Source organism: Mustela lutreola, chromosome 9, assembly GCF_030435805.1.
Source record: "Mustela lutreola isolate mMusLut2 chromosome 9, mMusLut2.pri, whole genome shotgun sequence".
Lineage (NCBI taxonomy): Eukaryota > Metazoa > Chordata > Mammalia > Carnivora > Mustelidae > Mustela > Mustela lutreola.
Window position 1 is genome coordinate 776,855 of NC_081298.1, and position 14,818 is coordinate 791,672.

General features: G+C 66.7%; 1 protein-coding gene across 9 annotated transcripts; it reads right to left on the minus strand.

Moving 5' to 3' along the window:
• Positions 1 to 1,657: 1,657 nt before the first annotated feature.
• On the minus strand, positions 1,658 to 13,837 carry ARFGAP1 (ADP ribosylation factor GTPase activating protein 1). 9 transcript variants are annotated; one of them, XM_059132527.1, is made up of 14 exons: positions 13,728 to 13,837; positions 10,820 to 10,883; positions 10,542 to 10,651; positions 10,178 to 10,349; positions 9,615 to 9,715; positions 8,806 to 8,892; positions 8,257 to 8,353; positions 6,716 to 6,772; positions 5,540 to 5,572; positions 5,118 to 5,147; positions 4,244 to 4,300; positions 3,755 to 3,814; positions 3,097 to 3,167; positions 1,658 to 2,311 (listed from the first exon to the last, which is right to left on the minus strand). In XM_059132527.1, the coding sequence occupies exons 2-14, from the start codon at positions 10,877 to 10,879 to the stop codon at positions 1,969 to 1,971; spliced, it is 1,278 nt and encodes a 425-aa protein (XP_058988510.1). In that variant the 5' UTR covers positions 10,880 to 10,883; positions 13,728 to 13,837; the 3' UTR covers positions 1,658 to 1,968. The 9 variants fall into 9 exon arrangements, with proteins under 9 accessions (XP_058988510.1, XP_058988509.1, XP_058988512.1 ...); XM_059132526.1 differs by having other exon boundaries at positions 3,097 to 3,173; XM_059132529.1 differs by lacking the exon at positions 5,118 to 5,147.
• Between the last annotated feature and the right edge of the window lie 981 nt (positions 13,838 to 14,818).

A 14,818-nucleotide genomic window follows, 5' to 3' on the forward strand; every position in this document is an offset into this window, starting at 1 on the left:
CGGCGTGGGGCTGCCGAGCATTTCTGCCCAGGGCCAGGTGAGCTGCTGTGGGCACTGGGTCCCAGGTAGACACCCGCTGGAGACCTCCTTGCCCTCCTACCCGCATCTCCGGGAACCCCCTGCCCCTGCAACTGCGCTGGAAGCTCACCTGCATCACTGCGTCGCTCTGTCATGACCCTGCCCAGGAGAGGACCAGGGAGATGCTCGAGCCCCAGCTCCCCACGCGGGGCCCCACCCTGGACCCCACCTGCACAGGAGCACCTGTCTTTGTCTGCGAGGGGCCTCGGAATGCCACGTCCCGGCACCCCAGAAGAGGGCGCAGAGCACAGTACCCATGCCCGCAGACATCTGAACACTCCACCACCCTGGCTACTGCATTTGGTATTGAAGGGGGCTCCCAGGCCAAAGGCAGCTCACTCCCAATGTACCACGGCCTCCAGGACGAGAGACTACAGAAGAGAACGCAGCGGGGGCCCCACTGAACCCACCAGAGCTGCAGGCAGAGCCAGAACTCCCACCCCGACGGGGGAGGGCCCCGGAGTAGAAACCAAGCCCTGACTGATTGGGGGCGGACACCTGATGTTCCTGCATGCACCGTCACCCTGGGATGCTCGGCCATGGGCTGGCAGACTGACCTTGGGCTCAGCTCTCTGCCCTGGGGGCCTCTCCCTCGAGACCAGCAGGCTGCCAGCTCAGTGAACGAGACTCTCAGGCAGCAAACGTGCAGCTGCTCCACGCTGGGTGTCCCTGTTCCTCCGGGGTGTCCTCCAGGCAGAGCTGTGGGCTACTGCACTGGTCTGGACAGCCCCTTGGTGACGGCCAGCTCAGACACACCGCAGACTGACCCTTCTGCTGCTGGCACCCATGCTGGGAGGGCCTGTCCTGGGACGTGAACGGCTGGTGGCAGCGGAGCTCGTGGTGGGCACATCTGGCACCTATCACCCGGTAGGACCCAGGCACACGCACTGCCTGGTCCAAGAGCAGCTGACAGTAATGCAGGGACCAGAGAGAGGGGTGTGGGGATGGAGGACCCAGCACGGCTGCGGCTTGCGAGCAAGTCCATCAGACTGGTGGGGGAAAGGCACCTTGTCCATACTGGACTGAGACTGTGAACAAGGGGGTGGTGGCACGGGGGGCGCCAGGTGGTCTCTGGGCACATGAGGAGACCCACGTCACCACGAGCCAAGCCCTGGGAGCAGAGCACAGTGCTGGCAGAGACACAGGGGTGGCAACCCAGCCCGACGGAAACGTTCCTCTCTCTAGACTGGTGGGAAGGCCTGGACACCATGGGGCTCCTCAATGAACCCTGGGGAGACCACCCCGCTGACCCGCACCCTGACCTGGGCTCAGGAGACACGTGCTGGCCGGCCTCCCCTCCTGTTTCACTTTACGCCCCCACTTCTCAGCTGTCTGTGGTGTCCTCGGCGAGCCACCTTGGCTCCGGTAGGCCCGTGCTTGCACGGACAGAGGGCCCAGGTGTCAGGGGCCTTGTATGGCCCTGCGCGGAGATCTGGAGAGGCAACACAGGAGAGCAGCCCGGCGGTGACACAGAGCCAGGAGGGCCCCGGGCACATCCCTCACGCAGAAAAGCTGGCCCGGGATGAGCCTGGGCCTGACCTATCAGAGCACACGTGCCTCACACCCAACACAGCACGGCTGCGCGGCGACCACTTGGAGAGTTTATTAGGGAGAGCATCACGGGAGCGATGGCTTAGGAGCAGACCTGGTCCCCCACCCCGTGTCACCCCGGCCAGGCTCCCGCAGGGGAGCTGGGACATGGACCGCGGGGCAGCATGAGGCCTCCGCTGCACCGTGGCCTTGCAAGGCCGGTGTCCGTGCGAGCTGGCACCCTCCCCCCAACCCCCACAGGTCCCACCCAAGTGCCGTCTTCACGCGACGGTTGGTTTCTGGGGTCGGACGGGAGGAGGTGGGGCCAAGTGCAGACGCAGGGGCCGGGGCGCCGCAGGCCTACCAGTCCTGGGTGTCCCAGCCCTCGTCCACCGGCAGGACGGGCGGTGTGGCCTTCTTGGCCGTCTTGGCTCTGCCCTCCCCGCTGCCCGCCCAGGCCTCCCCGAGATCACTGTGGTCACTGTTCTTATTGGTGGACGCAGAGCCCGAGCCCCACACATCCCAGCTGTCCGAACTCCTCTTCTCGGCAGAGGCGTCCGCGCATGTCCAGCTGTCGCTGCTTGGGGACCTGTGGCCCTTGGTGGACTCGGCACTCCCGAAGGTCTCCCAGAAGCTCTGGTCCACGGTGCGGTTCAGGGCATGGTCCCCACCGCTGTTCTGGTAGCTCTGGCCCTCCAGGGGTCTTGGGAAGACAGAAGGACACTGAACCACAGCCCGAGCCACCAGGCTGTCCCTCGGTGTTCTCCCCCGACCCTGACGCCCACGGGGCTGGGAGATGCTATCTGCTTGGGCTCCATGCCACTCCTCCTCAGAGCCAAGGGGCACAGAACCTGCTGGAAGCACTTGGGCCTCCTGCCACCCTAGTCTGGTGGGGTCAGTCCCACCCCAAAAAGAGCTTGTCGTGAAGACAACGTATGAGGCCGGTTTTCTGCAGTGACTAAGGGAAAAGGGAGCCCTGAGCGCGTGGGCCCTGCCTGCGCTGAGACAGAGGGGGCCCCGCAGAGCCCCTCAGTGGAGCCGTGCCCCGGCCAGTGCAGCCACATGGCGTGAACCACTAAATGCTGTGCCAGGAAGCCGTGGGGCTCCCTGAGCACAAGAAATGTGTCCCCACCCCACCCATGCTGCAGCTGGTAACGGCAAACAGCCAGACCAGGCTTCCCGCAGACAAGCCAGGAGGCAAGCCCAGAGCGGACGGTTAGCGTGAGCGAGGGGACAGGGCTGCTGAGGGCCCCGCGGGCCCCACCCGCCCAGACCGGAGACAGGGATCGGTGCAGGCACCCCTCCTTCCCAGGCCTCCTCCCTCCCTCCCTGCCCTGGGCAGCAGCAGTTACCACAGAGTTGGCATCTCCAGGGTTCTGGGGGCTGCGGGGATCCCTGTTCCCCAAAGGGAGGACATGCCTGTCCCCAGGGGGGATGCCAATTGCCTCCCAGAGACCTCGTGCGAGGAAACCCAGGAAAACGGCGTACCTGTCTGAAGGGTCCTCTGCTCTCCCAGAAAAAAAAGTAGTGACGTCCCGCCATCCCCTGCTGCCTACCCCCTGGACCTAGAAGGGGACAGGAGGCGGCAGCTCAGGCCGGGTTCTCACACGCGACACACACACGGGGTCCCGCGCCAGACCCGGCAGAGCTGAGACATGAACAGCACGGCCGGGCTCAGGCACGCGGCCTTTACAGTTTTCCCTCCCTGTGTGCACGCGGCCGCGGCGGCAAGAGGCTCTGGGACTCAGTAGCTCGAGGAAGCAGCTTGTGTGCGAAGCCCCTGCAGGCTTCCCCACACAGACAGGACGGGCTGGGCTGCAGGGGCCCGCGCACACCCAAACCCGCCTGGAGGAAGACAGCAGCCGAAGCCCGGCCACCCCCCGCTCGTCAGAAGGCGGCACTCACCAGGGAAGAGCAGCGGCAACAGAACGAGGGCAGAAGAAAAAGAAGCGACAGTTAGCAGACGGGACAGACCCCGGCCAGCTGTCCTCACATTCCCCAGGCGCCCACGGCAGCGTCTCACGGCACCTCCTCGCCACTCTGCGGGCCCTGTGGCCACACGAGCGCGTGGGGACGGAGAGCCCGGGCCCTGGAATGTGGAGACTGGCTTCCGGCCGCGCCCGAGCGCCAGGCGGGCCTGCCCTACCTTGGACGCCAGCTGAGAGACCCCACTGGACACATCGTCAAAAAGCCTCCCCTCTTTCACCTGCGTGGGTTGGAACAGCGCCGTCAGCCGAGCGGCAGAAAGCCCCCGTGACCCGTCGACAGAGGCCAGCGCTCGCCGCACAGACCCGCGGCGGCAGCTGTGTGCAAGCCCGTCGCCCCGCGAGAGAAGAGGGGCCGCGGACACTAGCCGGGGCTACTGTAGTGCGGCATCCTCCGCGGGGGTGGGCACCACCTCCTGAGGCCACGGCCCGCCGGGGGTCCTCCCTGGCCCCGCCAGCCACCTCCACGCTGCCCACACCAGCCCCACCCCGAGGGACAGAGAGCAAAGCTGGGCCTCCCAGAGCCAGGGGCGGGGGCCCTGCGGGATGCACAGCCCTGGCGGGACTTGGAGCTGCACCAGCTGCTCCCCTGGAGCGTGCGCCTGCGGGGGTGGGGGGGAAGAGAGGGGCACGGCATGGGGCTGCATCACCTTCTCCTGCGCAGGTTTGAGGACGTTCTCGTTCAGACTCTGGCCCAGCTCTGAAGCCTGTGCGAGGAGACGGAAGTCAGGCGAGCCCGAGCGGCATGTCGCCCAGAATGCCGGTCAGCACGGTGGCTGCGAGCTTGGCCGAGCAAGGGAAGGCGGGAGACGGTGAGCAGCCCACTGGCACCCCTTCACCCCCTGCACTCAAGGCAGCCGCGGCACCCAAGGCCCCTGGCTGTGGGGTGGCTGGAGCCGTGGTCTCCGGAAGGAAGGAGCCCAGAGCGGCAGTGGATCCGGCGGCCATCTGCCAGTCTTCCCGTCAGCGCCCACGCAAGCGCATCGCACGAGCACAGCCACATGCCGGCAGGGCACATGCCACCCCCCTTAGCTAGGGCGCAGGCAGCTGCATCCCCGGCCGCCGGAGGCAGTGGGAGCCCAGCTGCCCTCCAGCAGGCACCTGCCTCAGAGAGGAGAGGACAGAGCCGAGGGCTGGGGCAGCGGCAGGACAATGGGGCGGCTGAGGAGGAAAGTGCCGAGCAGCAGCCTCAACGGACGGGGTGCCCGCACCTGCTGGCGCCACGCCACAGGGATGACCCTCCATCCTCTTACTCAGCCCGAGCTGACGGAGCCGGGAAATGAACCTCCTGCCCAGCAGGAGCCGTGCCCCCCGGTTCTGGACCCCGGGCCCCTCGTCAGGGTCTCAGGTCCCCGAGCAGCACAGATGGGCCGGGTGGGAGCCCAGCGGGCTGGCGAGGCGCTCTGAGGGGGAACGCACGTAAGCGAGGCACACACAGGCCACGGTCCAGGGAAGCTCAGGGCAAAGCATGTGGTCGGCACAGAGACAGGGAAAGGCATGCACGAGAGCAGACCTGGGCCTTACCAGCTCGGGCTGCTGCTTGGAGCCCCAAAACTTTACCCAGACAGCAAGGGAGCAGGTTGGGGCGGAGGAGGGAGAGACTGAGTGAGAGAGGGCACGAGTACAGACAGCGGGAGCAGCGGCGGGCGGTAGCTTCGTTAGCCTCACGCTCCCGTGGCATCACCCCAGCAGGTGTCCTCAAAAGGGACCTCAGGTGTCCGCTTACTGCCACGCCTCACTGCTTTCCACTCCCAACGTACAACTTCCAAAACCACACACGCGAGCAAGTCAGGGGCCCGAGACAGGGACAGGCCAGGCTCGCACACCAGCTGCCACCCCCACCCCAGGACAGCCTCCAGGGCTTCTGCCTCTGGCCTTAGCCCAAACACCGACAGGGCAGGACTAGAAGTTCCCACAGCACGAGACACGAAAGCTTCCTCTGTTACCTTCTGACTTGCTTGAGATCCAAATTTGGTTGCCTGGAAAGAAACATGAGGCTTTGAGATCACCAGTCCCGACGCCGGACCCCTGGCTGCACATCCCCAGACCCCGACAAATGCAGGGCCCTAGGCCCGTCCCCTGCCAGCCACCCCCTCCCAGCAGCTCCGAGGGGCCCAGGGAGCTGCACACGAGGCCACACCCACTGGAGGAGCAGCCCCATGGCACACAGGCCCGGGGGAGCAGGTCCAGCATCAGGGGCAGCCACCCTGCAGCCCAGACCACACCACCTGCTCGGTGCCCAGCAGGTCCCCACCCCACAGCTCCCTGTAGCACAGCACCCCCAGACACTTTCAGAACCGAGGAAGAAAGCCCACCCACAGGTGCTCCTGCGGAAAGGCGCCTGGACCTCCTGGCTGGGGCCCTGCAGAGATGAGACCCAGAGAGAGCCAGCAGACGCCATGTGCCAGAGTGGTGGTGCCACTGGGCCTGGTGCCCAAGGCCGGGCTCCTCGGGCTGGCAGGGGAGGATGCAGGGGACCAGGGCCCACGGAGCGCACGGAGAGACGTCCACAGCGCCTTTGTTCCCGCCTGGAGCCGGCCCCGGGCCCTCCCTGCTCCAGGTCACCTTCCTCACCAAGGCCACCCAGGCCTGGAAACCTGCTGGACGTCCCCGACAGGGTCCCTCCAAGCTGACGTCCCCAGACAGGCTCTGCCTCTTCCTTTCCAAGGTTCACACCCCACCTCTGTGTCCCGACTAAGCCCCCGACCCTCCCTCGCCTGGGCGGAGGAGGCGAGGGGCAGAGAGCAGTCCGACTGCCTGACCCCTGCCCCATGCCCAGCAGCAGAACCGGAGGGCCACGGGACCACTCAGCCTGCAGGACCGACAGGCCACACCCAGGCACAGCCAAGCTCTCCTCTCAGGAGCCGGCCCTCTGCACAGCGCTCATCTCCAACACGAACACGGACGCCCAGCATGGAAGCAGCGCGGGCCGCCCTGAGATCTGCCGCAGCCTCGGGGACTTAGGGGAAGCAGTGCACGGCCCGGGCCCAGGAGGAAGCCCTGAGGCTGGGAATAGCCTCCACCCTTCGTTAGAGCCCCTTCAAGACCCGTCTGGCCCCGGAGCCCTGAGCAGCACAGCCCATGTGGGCCGCGCGGGCAGGCTGCTGGACTGGGCTACTCACCCCCTCCTTAGCGGCGGAGGCAAACTTGCTGGCTCCGGTGGTGAAACTGCTCCAGCCCTGAGAAGAAGCCACAGAGAGGCCACGTCGAGGGTCCATGGGTGACCATCCAGGCAGGACCTGCCTACCGTGCCGTCTGCCGCTCAGTGAGAGGCTGACGGGTTCTGCACCCACGCGCTGCAGAAAGGCCACCTCCGGAGTTCCTTCCCACAGTGGCAACCCCACCTCCCAAGGAGAACAGGCCCCCCTGCCGTGGGCACATCCGAACGCTGCGGCAGCCGGGACAGCACGCGCATCCGTGCCGTGCTCTGCCTGACCACACAGCTGGCCCCACGTGCACGCTCCCGCTCGTTCCTTCGCCCTGGGCCCTCCACCTCCCCTTGGAGGAGTTGGGGCTTGACACCTAATCTGCAGGCAGACCTATTCTGAGTTTGAGATCTTCCCCTAAGCCCCCAAAGCCAACGGAAACTACGAACACCCATACACATCTCGCTCAGAGCCCAGCTTCCCAACACAGCCCCCACACCCACGACGAAGCAGAGGAACCTTTATGCTTAGCAGACAACCACGTTCGGCTTTTTCGGTGAATTAAAGACCCACAGGAGGGGAAGACCAACACAAACTCGCTGTGTTTGGTGGCACCTGACTTCATAAACTCCCAGGCAGCAGGCTCTGGGCTGGAGGCGAGCCCTTCCTCCCTGGAGAGGGGAGCCTGGCGGTCCGGGGCCTCAGGAGGCCTTCCAGCAGCCGCCACCACGTGGCTCTGGAGTCACGGCCGTAGCTTCTGACGAAGTCCCAGCACTTCGGGAATAGCGCGTGGGCACGGATTAGAAGGGACAGCCGACAGTGGTGCTCAGTAGATCCCCTAACCCGCACTGGGGACGCAGAACCCTACAGCAACAGCGGACACACGGGCACTCCCAGTGCTTCCTGTTTCCACCCTCCCGTCTGCTCCGTCTGCATGTGCGTCCCCACAGTGCCCCGCAGACCCTGTCCTGTGAGCGCGGACGACGTCTCCTCGCCTTCTCACAGGCGCAGCACACGGCCGGGACCGCTGCCGGCCGTCGCCGGCCACAGCCCTGGGGCTGCAGCGGGCCCCACAGACAGCACAGCAGTGAGCGCACGTCGTCTAAGGCCACAGTAAGTTGCCTTGGAAAACAGTGGTTTCACCTGAAGTGCTGGGGGCAGAGGGTGGACGGGGGACAAAGCGCAGGGCCGCGAGCGCCAAGCCCAGAGGGTGTGACAGCCCAAGCGAGCAGCTTCGAGAGCTCGCCGGCACGGAGCTGGCGGGCAGAGGGCCCGGATCGGCTGTGCCCAGTGCTCTCGCAGGACGGGAGGGCCGGGCAGGTCCCGCACAGGAGTCGTGCTTGGAGGACATGGGCCCGGTTAACCGGCAACCCACGCTCTATACTGAGGTCACTGAACAAGTACACGTGCGGGGGCCAAGCGAGCGCGTGGGTCGCAGAGACAACTTCCTGAGGGATGGGGAGGCGTCCCGCAGGCGGCCAGCCGGCACGGGCTTGTGGGGCGGGCGCGGTCCTCACCGAGCACAGGGAGGACACCGCGCTGCTGAGGAAGTCCTCTTCCCCCTTTGGGGGCGGCACCGTGTTCCCAAACCCCACGTAGCGGTTCTCCTGGGCCCTGCAGGGGGACAAAGAGCAGCTCCTGAAAGCCTCACGGCGGGAGGCCCCCAGATCCCGGGCCGAGCTGCGAGGGCCCCGGGGAGGACGTGCGGCCACAGCAAGGCAGGCACACAGGTCAGGCTCTCCTCCGGGAGCTCTGCGTTTACCCAGGGAACCCCGGCAGGGCCCAAAGCCGACAGCCGGCTACCATGCAAAACGTCAGAGATCCAGTCTGACGGCTCTGGGAACAAAACCCGCTTGCAGGTCAGGCTGGTCCCAAGAAGGAACACTATTCTTTCTTCCCCTAAACGTTAGGTTTCTTACCACTTAAAACCACTCCGCAAACCTGGGCTGGCTCAGGGATGCCACAACCAGCCCCGCGTGACGCACGTGGGCTCCACGCGTCCTGCTCACAGAAAACAGGAGACCCCCGCCCCGAGGGCCCGAGCCCCCTGCTGCCCGTGGGCTCACCCCTGATAGGAGCCCAGGTCATCGTTAAGCCAGTCTTCAAACGCCTTGTCTGAGGAGGAGGTCGAGGTCTGCGGGTGGCCAGGGGCTCTGAAAGGGAGAGTCAGACGTCAGGGAGGCCAGCGGAGGACGGACGGGTGCCCGAGGGAGCCGTGCGGGCCTGTACGCTGTCACGTCCCCCTGGTCACACCTGGGCTCCTCCAAGAACAGAGAACTAAGGGCAGCGGCCTCCAGGTCTGTCTGAAAGGTGGCTTAGGCTTGGCTGGCGACAAGCGCCTGCCCAGGCTGGCAGGGAGGCAGCGGAGAGGCTGGAGGCACGGAGGCTGAAGCCGGCACACGAAACACACGGTGCGGGGGTGCGGCGGGGTTCCCTGGGCACCCATCGTGCACACAGGGAGTCTTCTCCAGACCAGTCACCCCAGAACACCAGCCTCTGACACGCAAGAGGATGCAGGACGTCCGGCACGGGGGTCAGCCAGTCCCCATCATACCTGTGGCAGCCCCGGGAGCGGGCAGCACTCGAGAGGTCGGGGGATGAGCGACGCTCGGCCAGAGCGTTTCCTACAGAGACGCATGCGTGTCACGGGGCTGGTCTGGAAGGACCTGCACCGACGGGGCTCTGGAGGAACGGGGCGGCCCTTCAACTCAGATGCAACTTACAGGCAGCATTTTTACGGAGAGCCTGTACTGCTCCAATGACCTAGAGAGCTGTTTCCATGCCAGCACGAGGGTCCTGAGCTATGGCTAAGATCAAGGACAGGGCCAGGCCCAGAATGGTCTGGGACCAGACTAGAAGCTAGAGGAGTAGCTACCGGTGGGCAGTGGATGACAGCGTCTTGGGTTGAGGTGGGGTCCAGTTCTGGGCGGGCGAGGACTCAAGAGACCATTCTTTGCCTTCAGCCAGAGTGGCCACCTGCCAAGGGGACACAGCCATCAGACGGCCCGGGACTGTGAGGAACCATCAGTGCTGTCACCCACCCTAGGGCCCCTAGGCTCAGAGGCCACGGGCTGGGGGCTCTCTGCCACAAGTCAAACCCGAGACAGGGTGTCACTCTGAACAGCAGGGCTGGTGAGTTCCCGGTCAGCGGTTCCAACCCCTGATGACGTGCTGCCGTCCTCGGTGCAGGACGCCAGCCGCCAGCCACAAGGAAGCCGGCACGCGACACCTCCCGGGGGGCACGCCTGCTCTTCAACCCTGCTAACCCATCGCCCACCTGCATCCCCCCCAGTGGGACAAGACGGCCCGTGTGTCCCATCTGGGGACAGACTGCACAGCCCTGCGAGCATGTCAGAGCCCAAAGGAGAAAGCCAGCTCCCAAAGCCCTCGGCACCACCAACGGGCAACGCCTTGGCACCACCGCTCAGCCAGTCCCACCTTGTCCCTGAAGAGTGCCGCGGCCTTGCTGTTGTACTTGTCCTGCAGGGACCAGCAGGGGTCGTAGTCCTCCTGAGACTCCAGGAACTCCCGGAACTTCGCGTTGCCTCCAGCCTTCATCTTCTCCAGCTCCGCGTCCTTCCACTTGTCCATGGTCACAGAGCGCACGAAGCTAGAGGCCAGAGCGCCAACTACGGATCAGCACCGGGTGTCCGAGAGCCCCCTCTCCAAGCAGGCCGTGACTCCGGCGCATGCACTGCCCGCGACATCCCTGTGGGCACGCTGAGCTGACACAGCAGCATGTGTCACCCTGTCACCGTGCCCTGACAGGAGGACCTCAAGGCACGGGGGGCAGGGCACTGACCTGAGGTGCACCCCAAGCCCGCGGTGCTTCCCTGAGCACTCCAGGCAGATCCAGATGCCATAGGTCACGCTGACCCACTGAGGGTTGAAGGCGCCACACTCGAAACACACCTGTGGGGAGAGCCACGTGCGACTCACCCAGGCACTCGGGCCCAGGGACCCCAAAGACCTGACGGGTAGCCCCAAGAGGGAGCAAAGGAGAGGCTGGACCCAGACTAAGGGCACAGGGAGGGGTCTCGGCGGTCTGCAGAGTCTCAAAGCAGCCGAGCCGACGCTTACGTTGTTCTCATCCTGCACTCGGACTTCTTTCAGAACTTTCCTCGTCCTGGGGCTGGCCATGACGCTGCAGAGGAGAAACACAAAGTTGTAAAACTCACCGGTAGGCTACTTCACAAGAACACAGAGCGCGAACGCACGACCGCACAGAGTCTCAGGGGAATCCCCCGCGGCAGCCTGGAAGCTGGGGGGTCGCGCCGCAGCTCACTACGCAGCACCGGGGAGCCGCTCACGGGAGGCCTCTGCCTGGGCCCCTGGGGGCTCAGTCATTGAGCGTCTGCCTTTGGCTCAGGGCATGATCCCACAGTCTTGGGACCGAGCCCCGCATCGGACTCCCTGCTTGGCTGGAGGCCTGTGTCTCCCCCTGCCACTCCCTCTGCTTGTGCTACCGCTCTCGCTGTGGCTCTCTTTGTCAAATAAATAAAATCTTAAGAGGAAGAAGAAATCTGCCCTCCGTGTGCTAAGAAAAACCCAGAGCCATCTGCATGGTTCCAGGCAAAGGCAATGCAGAAGTTAGGAACATCGTAACTACTGGTGTCCCCTTCGTGCAGGCCTCCTGCGCCACCTGCACCGCACAACTGACAAGACGTCCCAGTGCGTGACGAAGCCTGCAGCAAGGGGCGGTCTTTCTACAATGTACACAGACTGGCCGCTCAACCTCACTGCCCATCTGGGAGGCCAACTCGTTAGACTGGGGCCAATAAACTTGGAAGACACGGAACCCCAGTTCTCTGCACGCTACTCCTTCCTTCCACTCTGCAGCCTGTGGCATGGGGACAAAGTAGTAGCCCCGACCGCTACGTGCAGAGGCTGGTCTGTGAGAGGGTCTGCGGGGCGGCCTCCGCAGGGCCATCCTGGAGGGGGAGGTGGCAGACGGCATGAGCACAGCAGGGCACACCTGCCACCATGCCTCACAGGGACACTGCTGGGGCACCACAGCCCCTAACTCAGGCTTAGGAGAAACACCACTTCTGTCCTTACAGAGCTCCCAGTTTTGGCAAAGCTCAAGTTCAACCAACAGCCCACTGGAGTCACGACCAGGAAAACCAATACAGTGGACTGAAGCTGGAGGAGGGGGTGGGAGGCAGCACGGGGCTGTCCTGTGCACACTGCCGCCACTCGGCCCGGGACTCCAGGTCACTCTACCGCCACCAGGACACAACCGCGCACGTGCCCCTTGGGACCCTGCCCTTCCCTCACTGGTGAACAGAGCCCGTGAGCTGCGCCCCTGGCTCTCATGGCAACAAGCGCCTGCTACACGACACGCGGGGACCCTGTAAGTGGCTCAGGACTGGGTGCCCGCCTGGCTGCTGAACACCTCATGGGGCCAGCCTCTCCGCGGAGTGAAGCTGGAGCCTTCTGTTGACGTGCAGCGTGAATGTTCCCAGAGGATCTCTGTGCTGCACCCCACCTGCAACCTCAGTCCCCAGAAGGAAGTCGCGGGCAGAAGCCCTGACTCTAGGCACAACCAAACTTTCTCCGTCTGGAAGGCCAGGACTCCTGCGTTCATCAGCCCACACGGAAGCTAGCTGGAGGAAACGACACATAAACGTCGGCTCGGTTTTCTATAACTGAGGGACCAAACCCGGAGTTCACCCGCACCTCCTCTGTGCTCTGCAGTTTTCTGGGCTACGTGTGACCGTCCACCCAAACCCCCGGATCTCCAGGGCAAACACCTGAACACAACACCCTGGCCAGACACCGTCTAGCGGGACAGTTTCATCACACTGAGGTCCGTGCCCGCACGTGAAAGGCATCAACAGGTGCACACACACGTGCAGACGTGGGGCTGGGTCTGAATTCACAGAGCACTCCGCACACGCTCCTCTGCCCGCGGCCACCGGAGAGCCCTGCGGCCACCGGAGAGCCCCCCGGGGGCTGCTGGGCGGCCCCGCTGCCTCTCCAGAGAACTGTGCCTTCCCTCCGAGGTTCACATCCCGGTCAAAGGGCGCAGGCAAACAGAAGTCAGAACGGGGCTGAGCATGCTCTGAATTTATGATTGCGTCAAATGAAATCAGGCAGACCGGCGGTTTGCAGGAGCAACAAAGTAACGTGTGGCAAGGAACCCCCTGGGGACCGGCGTCCGGCCTCTCCGAGATGCTGCCGGGGAGACGCGCCGCGCATCTTCCATCTCACAGCCACAGGTAACGGTCTGTCGTGAAAAACCACCCAAGAACGCTTCGGCGCTTGAAACCGAGATGCAACAACGCGCCTCGGGCGAGGGCGCGGAACTCGGCAGCCGCTGAGCCGCTGGGGCGCATCTTCTTGGTTCACCGCCTAAGCTCCCTGTCAACCGCGCGGCGCTCGGCCCTGACCGGGGCTCTGTCCGCGCCTGGGCCGGGTACCGGGGACGGCTGACGGGCTGCCCCGGTGGGGAGGGCGTCGGCAGCCGCGGAGCCCCCAGAGCACCGCCCTCCTGCGCGGACGCGCGGAGCTGCGGGGAGCCTGGGCGGGTGCGTCCCGGAAAGCAGCCCGAAGCCCGGCACCCCGGGCCAGCACCGCGGGCGCACGGTCGCGGCCCGGGAGCGGCAGGAGGCTCAGGCCCACCCCGAGCGAGCCCCACGCCCTCCCCGCGCCCTGGTCTGCGGGGGGGCCCCGACCGGGGACCGAGAAGGGCCGCTCGAGCCGCTGCCTCTCCGACGGGATCGCCCACCGCGCCGGCCGCCCCCGCCCCCGCCGGACCGAGACCTCGCTTCCCAGGGCGGGGGCCCCTCGGCCTGCAGCCCCGGGCCGTCGGTCTGGTCGCCGCGCCCCTGCCGCCCGCGGAGCGGCGCGGCGCGCGGGGCCGCGGGCGCCAGACGCTTCCAGGCACCGAGGTGGGGGCGGCCGCCGAGGGGAGAGGCCGGGGGTCCGGGGGTCCGGGCGGGGGTGTCCGCCCCAGCGGGCCGGGGGCCTGGGGCCACGCGCTTACCCGGCAGGGCCCGGACTCGAGCCCGCGCGCCGAGGTCTGCCGGGGTCCGCGGGGGGTCAGCCGGGCTCGGGCGCGCCGCGAGCTGCTCCGGGGACGCGCGCCGGCCGCCCGCCCCGCCGCCACCAGCTTCCGGCTACGTTGCGCCTCGCGGGGCATCCCGGGAAGCCGGGGTGGGGCGGGCGGCGGGGGCGGGACTTCCGCCTTCGCGCGTCGGCGGGAGCGCGGCCCGCGCCGGGGGCGGCGGGGGCGGGGCCGGCGGGCCGGGGGCGGGGCCGGCGGGCCGGGGGCGGGGCCGGCGGGCGCGAAGGATGCACCTGCTGCCGAGGGCACGGCTCCGGGCTGGCTCGGCCACCGGGGGCGGATCAGGAAGGCGCGGCCGGGACCGGGCTCCCAGGGCGGGGGAGCTGGCCGAGTCCGGCGTGCGGTGGGGGCGACCCGGCAGGGGAGGGACCGCCGCCCCCCACCGCACGCCGCCCTGTGCGGGGGCCGAGCCCTCGGGGCAGGCCGCCGGGGAGCGCGGGGAGCTGGTGTGCGGGACGGGCGGGGCGCGCCGGCCGCAGAGTGGGACTCGCGGGTCCCGGGCCTGACCGCGCCTGCCGCGGGGACGCAGTTCGCGGGGCTGCCCGGCGCGACGGCGGTCGCGGTGGTGGACGGGCCGCTGGGCGCTCTCCGGGCGGTCTGTTCCGGTGCAGCTGTGGGAGCGGCCTCGTGGGACGTGCTTGAGGAGCAACGCGGCGTCCGTCGAACGTCCCGCTGACCGGTGCAGCCCCCGCAGCCCTGCCCCCGAGCCAGCGCCATCCGGCCTGGTCCTCCGGGAAGTGCGTGCGAGGGAGCGCCGCGGGGGTCTGTCTCGCTGCAGTGTCCGGAGGGCCCCACGCTGGGTGCCGACCGGCCGCGCCCTTCCCTCGGCGCCCTGTTCTCCGATTAGTGCGTGTCGCGGCCGTCAGCAGGGGAGCCTCGTGACCGCGGACGACACCCGCTCGTGCAGGGCCCGCCTGGCCGGACGCTGGAGCCACTTTGAAGGTGTGGACGCCGGGAAGGAAGCGGCCTTGAAACCCGGGCGCCAGTCTCGGGGCGCACTGTTCGCTTCT